At 33.7% G+C, this 21862-nt stretch overlaps 1 protein-coding gene across 1 annotated transcript in view; it reads right to left on the reverse strand.

Moving 5' to 3' along the window:
* Positions 1-21862, reverse strand: part of LOC150095149 (uncharacterized) — a 206381-nt gene that overhangs the window by 147934 nt on the left and 36585 nt on the right. The window contains exons 4-5 of the mRNA XM_090411207.1: positions 7731-7908; positions 5595-5618 (exon numbers count right to left, since the gene is read on the reverse strand). Of these exons, the coding sequence (XP_090267333.1) occupies positions 5595-5618; positions 7731-7908 (202 nt within the window). The remainder of the gene's footprint in view (positions 1-5594; positions 5619-7730; positions 7909-21862) is intronic.

Below are 21862 nucleotides of genomic sequence, written 5' to 3' on the forward strand. Positions count from 1 at the left end.
GTATAACTTTATGCCAAAAGCACTCAGCGTAAATTTGTAATTGCAGGCATAGACTTCTGTGGCTAATTGGTTCAAAAGATATATTTCGGTGATTACACCACATTTTTTATTATTCAGTTATACAAAATACTGAAATAATAGTTCCAACAAGTTTCGTAAATTGTAGGATTTACATCTTCAGGGAGTAAATAGTATTTAAACAAGAGAATTAATAGTTTCTCTAGTTGTATAACTTTATGCCAAAAGCACTAAGTTTGTAATTGCAGTGTGTGCTTTTGGCATAAAGTTATACAACTAGAGAAACTATTAATTCTCTTATTTAAATACTATTTACTCCCTGAAGATGTAAATCCTACAATTTACGAAACTTGTTGGAAATTATTATTTCAGTATTTTGTATAACTGAATAATAAAAAATGTGGTGTAATCAGCAAAATATATCTTTTGAACCAATTAGCCACAGAAGTCTACGCCTGCAACTTATAGTTTTGTGTTCTGTACCAATCTACGTCACTTAAACTCATTAATGATAAAGGTAAATGTGACTGTTAAAATGATCACTTGTACATCAACAGCAAAATTTGATGTAAAATAAAGCTAATATTCGATAACTGCCATGTGAATGATCTTTATATTCTTATTCTTCTTCAGCAGTATATTCTTCATTTTATCTTAAAATAAACATACAATAATAGTTTTTGCAAGTTACTTCATCAGTCTTTTTGTAAACAAAGAAAGCTGTCCTAAATAGCTACTTACAACATAAATGAAGTCTCTTCACCAAAAAGTAAAACACTTAGTGTAGACTAACTCAACAGCAGATAGCATCTTTCAGTGTGCAAAAATCCAAGCAGTGTATCACTATATTTTCACTGTACTTTTAATTTTGTGGAATGAACATGCGAACTGCAGATGAGTTTAAAAAGTGGGGAAATTCATCATAGGGAAAATTCAATTTTCCCCATAATGAATTGACTAATCAGAAAAAATTTCACTGAAAATGTTATTTGCTAGAAAATTGAAATGATATTGCACTGATACTGATATATGAAAAGTAAATGAAGTGAAAGATAAATTTCACAAAATATGTTTGAGATTTAAACATGACCAGAAAGTATTGTATAAGACAGTACACATTTCCTAAGAAAACGTCCTTTCCACAGTACAGTCAAATTTCATTACTGTGAACTCAAAAAGAGCAAAAGGAATACTTTGTTATAGTGGAAAATCTACTTTAGTGAATTTCTCAGAATAGCATGACGGTACTGGGACTTTTAGTTATATTTTAGCTCATTATAACAGTTTTTGTTATAATGAGCAAGTTTAACGTAATGGTGTTTTCAACAGTGGGTGTTCTTAGTTTAAAAAAGCATAATCATGAAGTTGCTTCATACACTTCTACTTTAGTGAATTTCTCAGAATAGCATGATGGTACTGGGACTTTTAGTTATATTTTTGCTCATTATAACAGTTTTTGTTATAATGAGCAAGTTTAACGTAATGGTGTTTTCAACAGTGGGTGTTCTTAGTTTAAAAAAGCATAATCATGAAGTTGCTTCATACACAAACTATTATTATTTGCTTATACTATGTTAAAATATGAGCAAAAAGAAGAACACAATTTCTTGTCAAGCAAATAAACCATCATTAACAATGTTGCAACAGCAAATGACAAATACACACATATATATGTGTAAACAAACAAGATAATAGTTTTATGATAAGTTTAAATGGCAGATGATTTTCAACAACCAGTGTGAAGCCACCACCTTACTTAAGGAAGGCCAGAAGTGCTTTGAAAAAAAAGTACCATATTTAGTCTCTAGTGCTTGGTTTCCAGATTGTCTATTCCTATGTGTCCATGTGGTACAACAGTACCACATGGACACATAGGATCTTTTTTTATTTATTTGTGAATCCACATGTAGCATGTGGACTCAGAAATAAATAATCTGGAAACCAAGCACATTTACAACTACTTACAGGTGGGACTAACATAAAAAGTTGATTCATGCTAAGTTTTTAATCAGCTGTATTCCTCAACATTCAGGAACCAATCTGTAAATTCAAAATTTTCTACTAGGAAATTATCACAAAATTATACCTGTAAGGACTAGTTTCTATGTTAGTTCTGTTATCATAAAATCCTTTTATTAATATTTCTAAGTATATTTCACTCATTCAAAAATTTTAGAAACAACTTCATCTTTAATGTTTAAGAAAATATTCATATAATTAAAGATTTAAAGACATGCTAGCATATATTAATATTGCTCCAGTTCTAATAACTAGACATCCTTATTACAAGCTGCCCCAGTTTTTATAACATGAGGGTCAAGCGGTTCACAGACAATTCATCATGGGGAAAATTCAATTTTCCACATGATGAATTGACTATTCAGAAAAAATTCACTGAAAATGTTATTTTCTAGAAAATTGAAATGATATTGCATTGATATCGATATATGAAAAGTAAATGCAGTGAAAGATAAATTTCACAAAATATAGTTTATTTATGCATTTATGTATTATCGGTGAATTTCCTAATTTCGGTTTTGTCTTAAAAAAGTTGTAAATATTCTTTCTTACTTAGATACTACAGGTTCTTGTTGATGGAATATTAATATTTAAAAAACTGGAATAGGGTGGTTTAGGAGAAAGGGCACCATATTTAAGAATATTTATTTGTGGAACCTTTCACTATTTCTTTGCACTTAGACACCCATCCAGATGTGATATATATATATATATATATATATATATATATATATATATATATATATACACACACACACATTTTATTTGAACTAATTCAGAAAATGAGGTGTTTCAGTTATTGACACATGTGTATTTTGAAAATGACTCAATTTTTCCTGCATAGGAAAGATATGTTGTATGCTGTTATTGTTTACAGAGCTAGTTTAAGATCATAGGTGAATTTAAAGATCACAATTGTGAAGAATAATCTCATGTAACTTTCAGCCTGATGATTGTTAGGATAATCTTCTAGTATATCTAAGGATTACTGTCTAGTAACCAGAAAGGATTATTATATATATTATTAAAGATCTTAGATTTCAGAAATGGCAACAATCAGCAGTTGTAATAATCGTGAGACTTTTTTTTTTTGGTAGGCAAAAGAACACTGTAAACGATATTATATATGAAAAGATAACATGAAATCTATTTTTATTTACTTTTCATTGTAATTTTTATTCATTTTAATCTGGTTTGGAAACCTGCTCTAGAAACCAAACATGGAACCCACTCAAGCCACATCAGGCCTCCAATAAGCAGTGCTGTGCTGTGGTCTCACATCAGACAACAAAATTCATCTCTCACCTAAAAACAATTACAAACATCTATGTCCATTATGAGTTTCAAATCTACAGCTCATTGGTGGGAGAGGGTATGCTATCTAGTTGATTGTTAATGACATGATATTTCTGATTACAGTTTATTTTTGAACGGTTCACAACAGCACAAGAGAATAATAATAATCACAAATATATATATTAGGGTTACCAAGTAATTTTATAAACTTGGTTATTTTACTCCTAATCCCAAGTAAGCAAACAGCTAAGTATGTGCACCTGAAATGTAGTTCAAGTCTAAAGGTGGTGCAACACCAGGGCAACTCATTGCACCACCTTTAGACTTGAACTATGTTTGACAAACTTAAACTTAACAAACTTAACCGTTTGCTTACTTGGGATTAAGAGTAAAATAACCAAGTTTATAAAATTACTTGGTAATCCTAATATACATTATTCCCAAGGTAAAAAAACATATTTACATCTATATCTCCTCCAGAGATTATTCAAAATAAAAACACCTTTTAGCAACTTGCATAGGTATAGTTGATAAGGCAATGTATTACTAAAACCTTGGTATTTAGGGTCTAGCTACTCACTGAGGAGACCTCAAAAAAGGTTGACACCGGTCTGAGTAGTGACTCCACCCATAATGTATTGCAGTATACATCTCTTAGTGAGATGTGCTTTACATTATGGAAAATACTAAGAATAGTGATCAGAGCTTTACCCACCTTTACAATGAGTTGCCCTGGTGTTGCACCACCTTTAGACATGAACTACGTTCCAGGCACAAACTTAACTGTTTGCTTACTTGGGATTAGGAGTAAAATAACCAAGTTTATAAAATTACTTGGTAACCCTAATATACATTATTCGCAGGTAAAAAAAACATATTTACATATATATATATATTTTTTTTTTTTTCAGTAAAGAAGACTAAATGTAAAATTTATATTTTCTTAGTGTCATAAAATACTAGTATTGGAGGAAAAAATAAACACTAGTAATGCAGCCACAGATGACAATTTAACTTATGCTGATTTGCATAATGATGAAAGGATCTATGTAATTTTATTATCATATTCTTTAATATAATTACTCGGAAGTGCACTTATGATCTTAAACTAGCTCTGCAAACAATAGCAGTGTACGAGATATCTTTCCCATGCAGGAAAAGTGGAGTCATTTTCAAAATACACATGTATTCAATAAATGAAACATGTCACCTTCTGAATTAGTTCAGATAAAAAAAATATCACACCTGGATGGGTGTCTAAATGCACTGAACAGAAAAATAGAAGAAGACAACCCTATCCACCCTATCCCAGTTTTGAAAAAATTAATATTCCATCTATCTACAGAGCCTGTAGTATCTAAGTAAGAAAGAATATTAATAACTTTATACAGAATAAAAAAAATTTCAGAATGCTAAATATAATTGAAATAATAAATAATACATAAAATATTTCATTTTTTTTCATATATGGGAATGACATGACAATAGGATTTCAAATTTTCTCACGATGAATTGTCAGGACACCCAACTGAACAGCACAATTTTCTGAAACATCACTTGAATGCATCCATTACTAATGTTCTTCCTTTACTTTTCTAAATGCCTGATTACAGAATGTACAGTATTTGAGGAAAAAAATTTACAACAAATGGGTTGTATCCACAAGTTCAGTAACTGTTTCATTCTGATCTATGCTGATACATTATACTGTTTTCAGATATATAAAAAATTTTTTTCATATATGGGAATGACATGACAATAGGATTTCAAATTTTCTCACGATGAATTGTCTGGACACAGGAACAACCAACTGAACAGCACAATTTTCTGAAACATCACTTGAATGCATCCATTACTAATGTTCTTCCTTTACTTTTCTAAATGCCTGATTATAGAATGTACAGTATTTGAGGAAAAAAATTTACAACAAATGGGTTGTATCCACAAGTTCAGTAACTGTTTCATTCTGATCTATGCTGATACATGATACTATTTTCAGATATATAAAAAAAACTTTAGTGACATGCCATATATTATTACATATACCAAATTTGCTTATCATTGATGTGGTATGAAAATGGCTAAAATGGCACTTACCAGCTTAATTCTAGTAATCTACTGTTTTTATTCAACTTTGGAAGGTAAGTTGCCATTCTTTTCATTACTTTTAATTATTGTCTTTTTCATCAATTTTAATTTAATTGCAAAATATTAAAAAAGATATTCATTTTGATAATAAATAATTATTTTTATTAACTTACCTTGTTAACCTTTGGTCTTTAACCCTGAAATGATAAATTATGTAAATTTATATTTAGCTATTTAAATAACATAAATGAAAAACAATTGGTAAGATCCATTTATTCAAATTCTGAAATACACATAACACACATACTGATATATGAAATTCATAAAATAAAATATTCAGACAGCAAAGAAAATTCTTTCAATTGAAGGATATATATGGAAGCAAACACAAAATCTTGCTATGGACTTCTTTCTATTCCCAGATCTGGCAAGCATTAAATTAAACTTGCCAAGAAATTATACTCTTGGTTTAATCCTTTATTCAAGTGTTATGTAAACAAAGTTTGTGCCAGAAGTAATTTCAGGACTGAGCAACTTGTATACAGAGGCTAATGACTTCACATCACTTGCTTTAATATCCCATAATGCAAAGAACATATCCTTATGGACATATATAATGTTATGCATTATGGGAAGAATCACTACCCACCAGTTTTGACCTTCATTGAAGTCTCAAGTAGGAGCCAGACCCAGAAGTGATACCAAAGTTGAAGTAATGCAGAAGTCATATTTCCTTATGAGTAGATAATTTCTTGGCATCTTTAATTTTTAATATAACCAAGTGGGGAAACTTCCAACATTTATCTCTAACCCAGAGTATTTTAGTAATAAAGTGTGACACCTTTTGGCTACTCGTGTATGGAAATATGACTTCTGCTTTACTTGAACTTTGGTATCACTTCTGGGTGCTCACAACCATCTCTGACAATCTTCCACTCATTCACCACTCTCCAAGTAAAGAACCTAGTCCACACACCCTTAGGTAACTTTCATGTGTGACTCCTTGTTTTCTTTCTACTCCTCATGGAGAATTACTTTAGTAATTTAGCAGTTTCTATCGTACACCCTGTCCCCTGCCTGGTAGCTAAACTCTGCAACCCATACAACCTCAACCTATCCTCAGAGGAAGCATTCCACAGACCTACCAGCTTGGCTACTCATCTCTGAATCCTCTCCACAACTTTCCGATTCCCAAAAGACACAGGTGACCAAATCTGTGCATGGTAGTTAACATGTCGCAAAATCATGGCCTTCCTTCCCCACATGAAATCTAGATAATGTCTTTGAGACATTATAAGACATCTGAGTTTGCAACTTTATTCCATAACAAAAAGAGTTTCTTTATGTGAAAATAAACCTTTTATCCTGTTGAGTGCTTCTACATGAGATCCTTTGTGCACATTTCGAAAATTTGAATGTGTACCTGCTGTCCTCCCTATCTTTATTTGTCAATGTGTTCTTCAGTATCCAAGTAATCCTCTGAGCTATTTTGCCAACTCTTGCAACATGTCCTCTGAATTTCAATTTTCTACCCACTATCACTTCCAGATCCTTGGCCTCATCAATTTCCTGTAAACTAAAACCATCAATATGACATGAAGTATGTCATCTTTTCATTCTGAACTGCATTAACTTACATTTCAAACACTAAATTCACAACCATTGTCCTTTGCCCACACTGCCAATTTATTTAAATCCTGTAAGATATCTAAGACACTAAAAGAAAGGAGGACTGTAAGATATCTACATCACCTTCATCAATAATTGTCCTCCCTAAGTTTTGTATCATTGACAAACAACTGAATATCCCCCTTCAAATTTTCTGCTATATCATTAATGTACAAATTAATGAGTAGTAGTCCTAGTACAGAGCCCCCTGGGCACTTCACTAGTCACCCTCATTCGCCATGATTCCACTCCACCAAACACCACCTCTGATATCTGTCTATCAGCCGGGATGAAATAGTCGAAAGAAATAGTTCTGGACCCCTCACACATCAACAGTAATTTAAGTTATAGCTTACCTAATTCACACAGTGCAGTAATTCAGTTTTGGTGTGCTCGAGATAGTTCCTACTCACTAACGCATCCCGCTAGACCTGCCATGCGGACGCCAGATCAAACTTGACTGTTGTTGTTCCTAGCTTGTTTATAAGAGAAGTTCATTTTTTATCTTGCTATTTTTCCAGTTTTTTTGTGATAATATGTATACCCGAAGAATCAGCATCTCGACAAAACTAATTGTATTCTAATTAAAGTTTTATATATATATATAAATAACAATTTCAAAAGCAACTGCAACAATTTACCTGTTTCTAGATAAGTCATCAACTGCAGGTGATGTAGGAAGAGGACTAGGAGATCCATGTGATGATGGGACTAACAACGGAACGGTAAGAGCAGAATGATTATTCAGCGACACCATCTGATGTTCATTTGTGATCTTATCTCCAGACAAGGCACCCTGGTTGAAATGCAGGGATGATTCTAAAAAATAATCATAACATTTATATATATATATAGTGTTTAGCATTTTCAGTAATTCATTTATAAATTAATGAAAATTATTTTTTGATTAGCAGACTCTTATTAAAATAAAATTTTCTTGCATATAATAGTGATATTACAATTATGAAAATTTGGTTATTATTCACCAAATAAGTGACGTTTTGACATAAATTTGGTACTTTCTAGTTAAAGTATTCTAGTAAGTAAGGTTGGTCAATTGGTAGAGCCTCTGCTACTAATGGCTCATGCAAAAAGTTAAGCAAGTTTGAGCGTGGTTAGTAGTTGGAAGGGGTTCAATCGTTCGATGCTGTTGGCACACTCTCTCTCAATGAGTCTTAGGACTCCTTGGAGGTGTCACAATAATAATTCTGAAGTGGTTTTAACTTTTTTTTTTTTTTTTTTTTTTTTTAGGTCTTCAAGAAAAAGAGCTACCAGTTTTGGATGGAAGCAAAGAGATTTCTTTGAAAAACTTCAATGGACTGATGCCATAAAAAAAAAGACAAGCGAAATTAGAAATGAAACACACACCTTAAGGAAAACATGTCACAGGAGTACTTCAGCTCAGCTAAACCAAGCTAGTTTACTGATAACTTTCTGTGATTGTTTTAAAATACTTTATTAGTGTTAAATAGCATTAATGAAAAACTAGCAAAGCAAACTAAAGCTAGCAAAGAACACAATTCTTTGCTAGCTTTAGTTTTTGTTATGTGATTAAATTATTACAAGAGAGTGAACTTCAACGGATGGAGTTAATGGTAAAGTAACTAATGTAGGAGGTACAGTGAAAGCATTTAGTAATCGCTTTGCAAATGTGCTTCACACTAGTGAAATAACAAGCATTTTACAAGCGTTGGAGGGGGGGGGAGAAAGCTGTGAAATTGGATGTAAGTGAACTTAAGTTCTAGATATCAGTCAGGCTATAAAATTAGATGGAATTTTGCCACATAGTCAAAGGAGTGAATAGGGAATCCACTTAGTTATTTAATGAGAGCATTGTTCTTGGAAGAGAACCAATGGAGTAGGCTGGGTTCAGTTATAATTCTGACTGAAGCAACTAAAGCTATGAAGGCAGTATATGTGTCACTTTTTATTTCTAATGTACCAGCCAATTTTGCAGGATAAAATTTGATGTTTTTTTTTTTGGGGGGGGGGGGGAATACCTTGCCACCACTCCACACAAAACTGGCAACCTTACCTTCAAGTGAAATGTCCATGTAAGGGTTCTTCATTTCCTAGATGGGATATGAATCTCATCTTGGAATTCATAATCCATCAGGGGATAATGAATAATGCAGCTAACAGATATTCTAGCTAGTCTAGATATTGCATCTTTGTTCACAAATACTCCTGTAGACAAAGTTATGGCACTTGTAGATGATCTGTTCCCTCCTGACATCTCCCAACTATTTAGGCTTTGTCTCAACTTAAATTATTTCCAATGGAATGAGAAAATCCAGAAACAACTATCTGGCCTTTCTATTTCCTCCAAGTCATGACTTACGCATGGAAAATTTTGAAAAAGATTTACTGCTATCCACAAATTTGAAATCACATCACTTTGGTGGATATATACATAGATGACATATTTATAATCTGGAACACTGTGTGGCTGAGTTAAACGATTTTCTTTCATCTATTATTTCCTTCCACCATAAAATTAAATTCACTTTAGAATTTGAAAATGAAGGAAAATTACCTTTTCTAGATGTTTTAATTTCAAAAAAAGCAGAAGGAGGCCTATCTCTCATAGGATATATATATACAACAGGCTCACTCATATACAGGTCGTTCCCTACATTTCTCTTCAATGCACCATATATCACAAACATTCGGTACTATACATATGCTGAAAAAAATGGCGATCTCTATACTCCATCAAAAAACTGTTACAGTCATCACTGCAGGTGAGAAGTCAGCTGCTTCCCTCAGTATGTTCCAAACCAATTCGCTAAGCAAATTAACAGGAAACAGAACTATGAGAAACAGGAGATGAAGAAACACTAAAAGAAGGATTACATTCTTTGCTCCAACTATTATTGGTGAGCAATGGATATTTTAAGAAACTGGTACAAAGAATACTATTCTTTATTTCTGTCCCAAAAGATCCCTGACATTCACTACAGAGCCTCAGTTTCCATCCCTTATATTGGCAAACTTTCTCTCAAAATCACCAATCTCCTGAAATCACATGACATAAGAATGGCTTTCAAGCCCACTGTGACTATATGAGAGCTCTGTTATGTTCAGCTAAGGACCACAACCCTTTCAACAAACATCCTGAAGTTTACCATATTCCATGTACTTGTGGCCTTGCTTACATAGGGTAAACATCTAGAAGTTTGGAAATTAGACAAAAAGAGCATATTGGAGATTTTATTAACAACAGAGAAGACAGATCAGGCCTAGCTTTCCACTTCTCCAACATTCACCACAATATTGAATGGGACAAGCTCCATACCTTACATAGAACACAACTTCAGTACCTGCAACATCAAAGAAACTATGATGGTTATCCACTCACAAGACACACTCAACAGAAACAAAGGTCTATTTGAAGATGTACTGTTGATACTTCCTTTGAAAGGAACGCATTTATTTTCATCATAAATGAGTTTCACGCTCTCCATCAAACAACTCTTACAGTCATCACTGCCAGATGAGAGGTCAGCTGCTTCCCTCAGTATATTCCAAACCAATTCGCTAAGCAACTTAACAGGAAACAGAACTATGAGAAAGTATGACGTGCAATTCTAATTTCTCATAACTTGAAAAAAAAAAAAAAGCAAGGGATTGTTTTATTTTTGATAAAATTAATACTTTGTACCAAGAGGAAGTGAATATATTAAATTTCTGAATTTTAAAGGATAGTTAAATAAGTTCTTAAGCATTTTTTATTTTACATATTCTTTTATTAATATTCACTTTGATTATTTCGTGACCAAGATACTAATATGTAAATTTTATATGACATTCAGAATGTGAAAACCATAAGCACTTCAATACATGTACTGAACAAAATCACATTTTATATAATCAAATAAAATCACTTTACTTAACCAATAATCAAGCATGTAAATACTGAAAAATCTCTTTCATTAAATAACACTTTACATCCACAAAATTCAAATAATGATTCTGTACACTTCTCAGCACCTGTCATTCACTGTTTTCTACCAGTTTTAAATTCCCACAGAATTTATAACATATGGAAACATTATAGGACATTCATACCTATGAGAACTAATGTGTGGAGTTAATCCCCCTTCTGTAATGTTCCTAATGTAAACACTTCAATATTATCCATGGGAGTCTGTAAGTATAATGCAAGATGCATAAATAGTAAAATACCAGATGCAGTTCTTACCAAAACCATATGTGAAAAATCCAGGTTCAAGATAAGGTAAGTCATAGTCATCCAGCAAAGATTCTATGTGTGCCATTATACCAGCGCTTTAATTCTCAAATACTTTAGGTCCTAAAAATTATACCCCAAACTAGAAGTTACTACTCATGTCAATAATCATAAAAATAAACAATTAACCAGCCTTTGAAGTGATTCAGTGCTTTCAACAGAAGATGTAACACTCAAGTAAACCAAAATATCATACAGTAAGCTTCAAGTTAATTATCAGATAACACCTGTGGTACTTTGCAATTTTCCCATGTTACTATCTCTCCCTAGCATATACATGTTCCTTAACATTAAAGTCCACAATATACTTACAATTTGTGCACTTAAAGTTAGAGCCCAACAATAATTTTTTGTCACTTTTTCAAAACTAATTCTTAACATTACAAATGATATTAAATTTATATATAATTTTTGTCACTTTTTCAAAACTTCTTATTTTATAAATGATATTAAATTTATATATATATGTAGAAAAAGAAAACCAAATCTGCATGCATTATCAATTTTGATCAATAATTATTGAAAATAAATTTTTATTTTCTTGAACTGAAATATTCTGTTTTGTTTATTGGACTTCTTTGTTTAATTTTATTTTAATGAACTGATATATATAAGTGTACTAATAAAATTCGAGAAATTAATATGAAAAAAAAAAAAAACTTGATTTTTAATCACAATTTTTATTTTTTTTTTAGAGAGAGAGAGAGATTGTTTATAGACCTATTTACAGAGCATATTTCAGAATGAAATATGGGTATCAATCACAATATTATTATTATGCAGTCATCATCAATTCCTGATATGTAAGCTCAAGTGGGTAGCACATCATGTAATTAAGTTTACATTGTTACTTGTTTCATATCAGACCAAGATCATATTCATATGATCTTGGTCTCTTCTCTTTTTTCCTTATCATCAAACACCTCTTTTTCAGACCTTTTCTCTCTCATTCTATGCAGAGCTGCCAATAAGAGTTCATTTTAGATTAGTTCTGCATACACATATTCTTAAATGCTAATAATGTCAAGTTTCTTTCTAATACCATTTGAATATGATTTTGCCACTGCCATCTCTTTGCAGCTCCTAATTTTTCTCTTTAGTTCTAATCCAACTCTAAGATCTATAAGTTAAAACTGATTTCAATGCCATCTTGTATACGCCTACTTTATTCTTGTGGAGAATTTCTTGCTTCTTCCATATAAATGTATTCAACTGACTCACTATATGCAGGTAACCCTCGTATAATGCAGTACTTATACAACCTGGTTTCGATATAACGTGGTCTACAAATTGCAGTAACCCTTTATCTTTTCATATTTTTCCACTGTGCGACTTAAAAATCAAATTTTATCTTCGTTAAATTTGTGTCTGCTCGTATCATGCATGTAGTTATAAGTAGCGAATTTATATTAGGGGAAATACCCTTTAGTAGGTTACAGCTAGCATGTTTTGAAAATTAGTTTTTCAAGTGTTTTGTACCCAATGTAGAAAGTTACAAAAGAAAAAGGATGTCGACTTCAAAATTCTACTAATTTTAGATAAGGCACAAGGCCACCGAACAAATTTAAGCCATCCGAATATTAAAATAACTTTTTTACCGCCTAATACTACTTCACGTATTCAACCACTCCACCAAGGAATAATATCAACATTTGAGTCATATTATATTTGTTGGACATTCCAATTAATTTTGGAAAAAATTGAATCTAATCCAAACATGGCACTGCTCTCAAGCGTGGAAAGAGTTTTCAATATTGAATTGTGTGAAAATTATTTCTCTGTCCATTAAGAAATTACAACCCTCTACACTGAATGCTTGTGGAAAAAAATATGGCCTGAAGTCGTTCTGGAACAAAATTTTGTACCTCCAATGGATGAAGAGTTAAGTCGTATAATAAACGTTGCACACATTTTTGGTGGAGAGGGCTTTTGTGATATGGTTGAAAATGAAATTAGTGAATTAATTGATAGGGAAACAGATTTAAATGAGGAGGAACTGGTACAATTAATAGATGAAGTCAAACCAAATGGTAGGGAAAGTTCTGCTGAAGATTCTGATTGTGATGAATCCATTAAAGAATTCAGTTTAAAGAAATTAGCAGAAGGATTGGACTTGGCAAGAAAGTTAGGAAGTTATCTTATGGATAATGATCCCTCAGCAGAGTGCTCTGTAAAATTCACGAGACAATTGGATATTTGTTTAGCTCTATATTATGAACTTAATCAAAAAATTTCAGCATAGTGGTAAACAAGATCTTATTACTACTTCTTGATAACTAAACCAGCCGAAGTATGCAATGAGAATTATACAAATTATGTCCAAAAGTTTTCAAGTGATGACATCCAGCCACTTGTAAATAGAGAACATCTACGAAATGTTATTTTTGAAGATAGTGATGACAATTAAAATATGCACTTTATTTTATTTTGCCTAAAACATTTATGCATTATGTGCAATGAAGTTTACATACAATTTATAATTTTTATAATATGTATTTGTTTCATGGTTTATATGTTTTCCTAACTTATATGAATTACTTGAATTAAATAAAAATATATTTTTGTTGGATATGTCATTGTTGTTTATATAATTTAAGAAAAAAAAAAAAAATTGGGGCATAACCCTACTTTTTCTATGTGATCTGAGTCTCAAAAAAACACGATTTATATAATGCGGCATTTCCATAGAACCTAACATCCATGTTATACGAGGGTTATCTGTATTTCCATCTTTAATTTATGTTTCACTACAAATTAGATAGCTGAAATGTTTTACTTATACTGCTGGGTTTTCACTAAGAATGCAGTTAATTTTTTAACTGCCTTCCTGCATTTCATATTCCTGCCACTATTTTCACAGTGTTTCTCTTTTTATTGCCAATTCATGCCAACTTTATTACAGTAATTCAGTTCAATTAAAAAGTCTAGAAGACTTTTAATGGATTTTCTCAGGAGTAGTATAACATAATCAGCATAAAAAATTAGTTAAATATCTCCAATTTTGATAGAGGTTTAATGTCACTTCCCTTCAATAATGTGATACATCATCATAACACTAGTTACGGGTATAGACTATATTGATCTGTTCCGGTCTCATTATCCATCCAATATCCTTTTTTGAGGTCTACCCTGCCTTCTCTTTCCAATTGGTTATATTTTAGTATTTGTTTAGGTTGTCGGGTGTTGGCCATTCGGTTAACATGTTGAATCCGTTTTTGTTTATAATTGTTTAGTTTTTCTTCTATTGATTTTGTTTTTAGTTCTTCTAAAATGTCTTTGTTCCTTTTTTTTCCATCTAATAATGTGTATTCTGCAGTTCTTCTCATAAATCTCATTTCACTTGTTTTTATTCTTTGTTTAACTTGTTTATTTATTGCCCAAATTTCACTGCCATATAATAATGTGGGAACTGCTAAAGTATTGTATATTTTTGTGATACATATGATACATTATATGTGATACATATAAATGAGAAATAACAATGAAGATAGTATACACCCTGCCTTACATATAATTTTGCATATTAATCATTTGCATCTCTTTCAATTAGTTGAGAGTTCCAACAAAGTTAAATATAAGTTACATGTATATCTAATTTACACTATATAACTGTAGTATTTTTTGAACAACTACTTGAGAAATATAGTGATTTCTCCAGCATTTATCTTAAAGCCAAAACCTGATCCTGACAACCTCTACTTGGCTGAACTAGTTGTTCACTAAGTTTCTCTTCCAAAATTGTTTATACCTTTCTTAAGTATGCTTACATAAAGCTTTAAAACACTCAGCAGGGAAATTATTCTATTTTGCACATTCAATTTTAGTTTTCCTTTTATGGATAAGTATCAAAATAAGAGAAGTACACAGTGGAATTCTGCCACAATCACCCAGAATTCCACCTTATTATGCAATGTAACCACTAAAACATTAATTTGAGCATTTCTGGTAGAATGTCATCTACTCCTGCTGCCTTTCCATATTTCAGGATTCTAATGTTTTATTTTTCAACCTGAAGTACTGATATGTACTCCAAATTACTAATATCAAATATCTCCAGGGAGTAATGGGCTCATCATTGACTCATGCCAAAGCTTCTGGAGTCATTCATCATTTGTTATTGAGGAGAAGAAACCAGATAGCCTGGTATTTGCTTTAGGTCAAGTTAAGAAAATCTGGAAAGATGCCATCAACACCAGGGGCATTATCTGTTTTAGTCAGTTTGAGGGTTGCAGCAATTTCATTTCGAGTTACTCGATTGGAGTTTTGCTGTAAATGTAGGATGCAATAAGAAAACTTTTTGTAAAGATGATCAATCTCTTTTTTTTTTACTGTCAGAATTTAGGGCTTAAGCTTTTTGGGTTTAAGATTTCTGAAATACAGTTTGAATTTTTTTTTTTTTTTTTTAGTTCTGTTTGCAGTGCTGCTGCCTCCAAGTTGATTGAACAGCAACCAAGTTTTATGACTTGATCTGGTAAAGATGAAGTTGTTCATTTCTTCATGCCAGCAAGCTCTTCTAATATCATCCAAAAACCTTAAGAGGACAGAAGCAGTTGTCTGAATGGTTTTTGTTGTTCATATTCTGCCAGAAGAACTGTTTTTAACTGATCAACATGGTGTATAGGACTTTCTGATTCCTCTAGGGATGTGTTTTTTCCCATATGCTAATTAAGAGTTCAGTAACTCCTTCATAATTACCATTGGTGGGTGGAATTATGTTGATGTTGTTTTAATGAATGAATGAGTTAAGTTAAGTGTATGAATGAGTATATTATGCCCGAGCGAGTACGACGGACAACAAATCAGAATGGGATAGTTAGTATAAGGCATCAAAGTAGGGATGGGACAAATGGGCTTCTGCGATTCATGTACACTAATGCCAGGAGTATTAGGAACAAGAAGGAAGAGCTTTTGGCCATGGTTGGCACTTCCAGGCCACAGGTTGTCGGTATTAGTGAAACATGGCTGACAGAAGATGATAAAGCTAGTGGGATTGAATGCGACAGGTATAGCGTGTTCAGGAGTGACAGGGTGAATAAAAAGGGGGGAGGAGTGTTATTGATGATAGCTGATGAGCTTCAACCAAGGAGTATAGAAGTTGAACTGCAGGATGGGGAAAAAAGCACATTTGAGGCTGTTTGGTGTGAGATAGAATCTAGGAGAACAAAATATACAATTGGGTGCTGCTATAGACCGGGTGATGGAGTGGATAGTGGGGATAGTATGCATAAGCAAATAGAAGAAATGAGTGGAAGGATGTTGATAGTGCATGGGAGGTGGTTAAGAACTGTTTGCAGGAGGCAATGGTTGACTGTATACCAAGAGTCCGAATAATAAATCAAGTAGGGGTTAAATGGATGAATAACACTATTAAGCTTGAGCTGCAAAAAAAGAAACAATTGTGGAGGGGATTTAAGGAGAAGGGTGACCATCAGGCGCAGGAACAGTATAAAGCTCAGGCCAGAATGGTAACAAGGGTGGTAAGAAAAGCAAAAGCAGATTACGAAAGGAAATTGGCCACGCAGGCTAAAGAGTATCCCAAACAGTTTTTACAATATGTTGCAAGTAAAAGGAAAAATGCTCATGGTAGAATGATCTTAAAAAATGCTGAGGGTAGGGAGGTAACCAAATCAGTCGATATTGTGGAATTACTGAGCGAGCACTTTGCAAGAGTATATCATCCAGGTGGTGACTTTGCAGGAATGGAAGAACCAACAGCTTATACTGGAATTGTGATGAATGAAGTAGAGGTAACTAGTCTATTACAGAACCTCAATGTCAATACATCTGTGGGATTGGATGGTATACCAGCTCGTGTCGTACGTGAAGCGGCCAAAGAATTGTCAGTGCCCTTGACCATTCTGTTTAATTTGAGCCTTAGGACTGGGTCAGTCCGAAGGGGGTGGAAAGAGGGAAAATAGTTCCGCTGCAGAAAGGTGGTTCCAAGGCTGCTGTTGAAAATTACCGGCCAATCAGCATAACAGGAATCATTATCAAGGTCTTAGAGAAAATAGTCAAGAGGAAAATACAAGATTGGATAGAAGAAAATGGGATACTGTATCGAGGACAGCATGGTTTTGTGAAGGGTAGGTCATGCCTCAGTAACTTGCTCAAACTTGCTCACGTATTATAACACAGTGACGGCTGAACTGGATAAGGGTAATGGGTTTACAGTGATTCTACTGGACCTTGCTAAGGCCATTGACAGGATACCACATGGTCTAATCAGTAAATTGCAGCATATGGGAATGGACATAGGGTTGGTGAGATGGATAGGAGGGTGGTTGACGGAGAGATATCAGAGTAGTTTACTCAGGAGTAGAGTCCACAAGACGGCCTGTGACTAGTGGTGTGCCACAAGGATCTGTTCTTGGACCACTGCTGTTTAATATGTTCATAAATGATATAGGAAAGGATCTGAGAGGAACAGTTCATTTGTTTGCGGATGATGCGAAGTTGGGTAGGGCAATAGTGAATGCAGATGACGTCAAAATTTTGCAGGATGATTTGGATAGATTGGAGGTCTGGGCTAAGGAGAATGGATGTCAATTTAATGTGGCAAAATGTAAGGTTATGCATTTTGGGGTGAAAAGATTGGCGGGAGTTTACTGCATTGGTGGAACCGTGCTCCAGGAAATTGATGAGGCACGAGATTTAGGAGTGTTGGTGGATAAGGAATTGAAATTTAGGGGACACATTGCAAAAGTGGCCAAATCAGCTCATCAAATCACTTGGTTGCTGAAGAATACGTTGACAAGCAGGTTATTGTTCCTCTGTATCGAGCCTTGATAAGACCTCATCTCGACTACTGTGCTCAGATTTGGTCACCTAGGTTTCTTCTTGATGGGGAGGAGGTGGAGAGGATCCAGAGGCGAGTGACCAAGATGATAGCAGGTCTGTGGAATGAACCATATGAGAACAGGTTGAGGATTTGTGGGTTGCAAAAATTGGTTGATAGGCGGAGGAGGGGAGATATGATTGAGACATTCAAATTACTGAAGGGTTTCTATAAAATTAATTCAGAAGATATTTTTGAGAACAGGGCTGGTTGTGGGAGGACTAGGGGACATCCATGGAAACTGGGCAAAAGTGTGGTTAGTAAAGGTGTTAGAGCTGGGTTCTTTACTTTTAGAGTAGTGAATGAGTGGAATGCGCTCCCTGAGTCTGTGGTGGATGCTGTGACAGTGAATGAGTTTAAGGCGAGGTATGATAGATACTGTATGAATGTTGAATAGTTGTGATGAATATGATTTGGGGCCTCTCCTCGATGAGTCTAATGACTCCCTGGAGTTGCCCGTAATAATAGTAATAATGAATTCAGTGCATTTGGGCCAGTTTGCTTTCCTGAGATTCCATCCGAGTAATGGGAAGCTGTTTATATTCTGGGGAGTATAAGTCCTATAGTAATTAAAGCAGGGTCTGTGCTGGCTGTGGAAAAAAGGAGACAGGTACTTGATAGGCTGAGGTGAGAGGGGTTCCTTTCATATCAAGTACTAATCTCTATCTTCCTTGTCTAATCCAAGCGTAACATTATTAAGTCTGGTGGTCAGGCTTATGTGTTGATTATTCATTCTGGTATTTTTGATAAGAATATTACAACATAAAAGATATAATAATTAAATTACTTTAATTAATACTTCTAAGATTTCAACAAAGTCAAATTTCCATCATCAGGGAATATGTACAGAATGATACATGCACACAGACACTACTCTGGGCAAGATGGAAGTAGAGCAAATAAAGATAGGCTTAAAGTCTTACACACTGCTATATAAGGCTAAATTGGGTGTTCTTGGCTGTTGGGATGGTGGTCTGGGGATGAGTATTTCCAATATTTGAGGTTAATATCCCCTCTCATTTCTGCTGGCTCGTATTGTGCATGAAAAACATTTTATGTGCAAGTTTCCAGTCTCTGACTCAATGTGCATGGTAGCCTGTGCTTGCAATAGTGAAGTTGCAAGCCACAAACTCTTAACTTGATACACCTAAGTGACATCTTTCTTAAAAGATCTTGTACACAGTAAGCTAAATATTTCTATAAGAGTAACCTAAATACTTACTCTTTCAGCTTATCCACTTTAACGTTAACAGTGATACATTTGGAGGGTTTTACACACTAAAACCACTAATGTAATATTTTTCAAATTAAGGATGCTTTTTTACATCTAGTTTAATTAATTTAGTGCTGCTCACAATTTTACAGGTTGCCTGTAACCTGTGAAATTGTGAGTACTAAATTAATTTGCTTAAATTCATATAACTAAAAAAAATCCATCACTGATTGCATGAGTTCAAGTGACTGTTCTGTCTAGATAGTAGAAACTCTAAACAAATATGCCTCTGCAAATTGCTAATGTCACTTTGACCACACATCACAGACTAAAAGTAACTAATTAGGGTGTACTAAGTTGGAATAGGTTGGAGTAATACTGGAGTGGAGACACTGGAAAAATTACTAAATGAAATAAGTGACAAGTATGATTTATTTGTTTTTATATGGAATATTAATTTTTATTTAAAAATTATTGACTGTAAAGTAAAAATTCTGAAATCAAAAAATTTGTGCATGCATGCACAGATGCACAGCTTAGAGGGAATTGTTTGAGGCAATTTCATGAATCTGAATTTGTTCAGGTTTGGAAGTTTTTTTAAAGTTAAGGCAGATTCCAGAAACAATCTCTCAGATTAGCATTGGCTACAGTGAAATAAGGTGGTCTTAGTGGTGGAACCAGATGAGGTCCTTGTGACAGCACTGATGACGGCAAGTATGATTTATTTGACTCTGCTGACATATTAGATGTATTAATTTAATTAGAAACATTCTTATTAAAGATACAGAACGTAACATTATTATAAAATTTGAGCAAGTTACTCAAACATAACCTTCCCTTGGTAAACCCATGCTGTTCATTGCAAAGTACAGATTCTCTGTCAACCCATTTCTTTATACTATATTATTTGACACCTCCAGGGAGTCCAAGAATCATCGGGGGAGAGTGTGCCAACAGCATAGAACGATTAACCCCTTCCAACTACTAACCGTGCTCAAGCTTGCTTAACTTTTTGTGTGAGCCATTAGTAGCAGAGGCTCTATCAATCGACCAACCTTTGCCGGCATATGTTAAGAATTTTTCCAAAATCTTCACAAGCAAATTCTAGAGATAGAGACAGGTCAATAGTCAGACACTTCAGTTTTTGAACACCCTTGTGCAATGGAATTATTATAGGTTCTTTCCATTCCTGTGGAAATTCCCTGCATAATAAGACCCAAATTACACAGCCAGGTCAAAGGCACATCCTGCTGAGCACTCTTTTACCATCCAACATAATATCCCATGAGTCCCTATTGTCAAATTGTCATTCAGTTTATACAGTAATTCTAGAACCTTCTCCTCATATACCCAAGTTTCTTCATCCAGTAGAGAGGTAGCAATGATCTCCATATTGCATACACTGGTTGATAGCTCGTAGCAAAATGAGCATTCATTAGTTGAAGAATTTCTTGTTTATCTGCCATTTGCGTACCATCTACATTCAATAATTATTCTTTTACGTTCATTCTTTCTCTTACTTGCAGCAATAATGATAGAATTCTTTTGGGTTGTCTTTAGTTTGCAGAGCCAGTTACTTTACATAATCAGACTCAGCACTGTATACAATACTTGTAAATCTTCTGACCTGTGCCTTAACATATATCATCCTTATCTACACAGTATTTCTTTCACATCTTTTTCTTGAGAATCTCTTGCCACATCCATTTCATCCCTATCCTACTCATTCTTTGAAATCTAGAGACACACTCCAATATTGCATCGTTTAAGCATTTTCTAATGCTACCCATGCACTGCTGTCTTTTCCTTCCAGCATCCAAATACCATGGGAATTAACTTAGTACTCTCCTCAGTTGATTATCATTTCCTGCTTTGTATTTTAGCACATAACTGAATTCTGAATGGAACATCAATATACTTAGCTACTTTTCATGTCAGTACAGCATGATCACTGTCACCATCCAGAGGCAGAACAGTTACATCTCTAATTGAAATCCCTCTGACACTATAATCAGGTCTAATACTCTGATTTGTCTGTCAACCTATTTCTATATACAAGTTCTTAACTTCTTTAAAATCTTTACTACCACTCAAGAGATACTGGTAGTTAGATACATCAGTTTTTGCACCACCCTTGTACAACAAGACAATCATATGTTCTTTCCATTCATGTGTGATCTTTTCTTGAGCTGATACTCAAATTATACCAACAGGTCATTGGCCTAACCAATTCAGGTGAGCATTCCTTTAGCATATGTGCCGATATCCCATCTGTCCTAACTGCTGAATTTTTATCCAGGTTATGTGTATATGTGAATCTACAGTCATCATCATCATCATCAAATTCCTGACATGTACCCTCAAGGGGTGCACAGGATATGATTGTACTACATGAAATACTTAAATCATTACTAACTTCCTATCTACAATTTTCCTCCAAATCAATCTGTTACCTGTCAAGACTAACATTACC

The sequence above is a fragment of the Typopeltis vanoorti genome, chromosome 21 (genome assembly GCF_054136105.1).
Source record: "Typopeltis vanoorti isolate ZY-2024b chromosome 21, IOZ_Tvanoo_1.0, whole genome shotgun sequence".
In the NCBI taxonomy this organism is placed as follows: domain Eukaryota; kingdom Metazoa; phylum Arthropoda; class Arachnida; order Uropygi; family Thelyphonidae; genus Typopeltis; species Typopeltis vanoorti.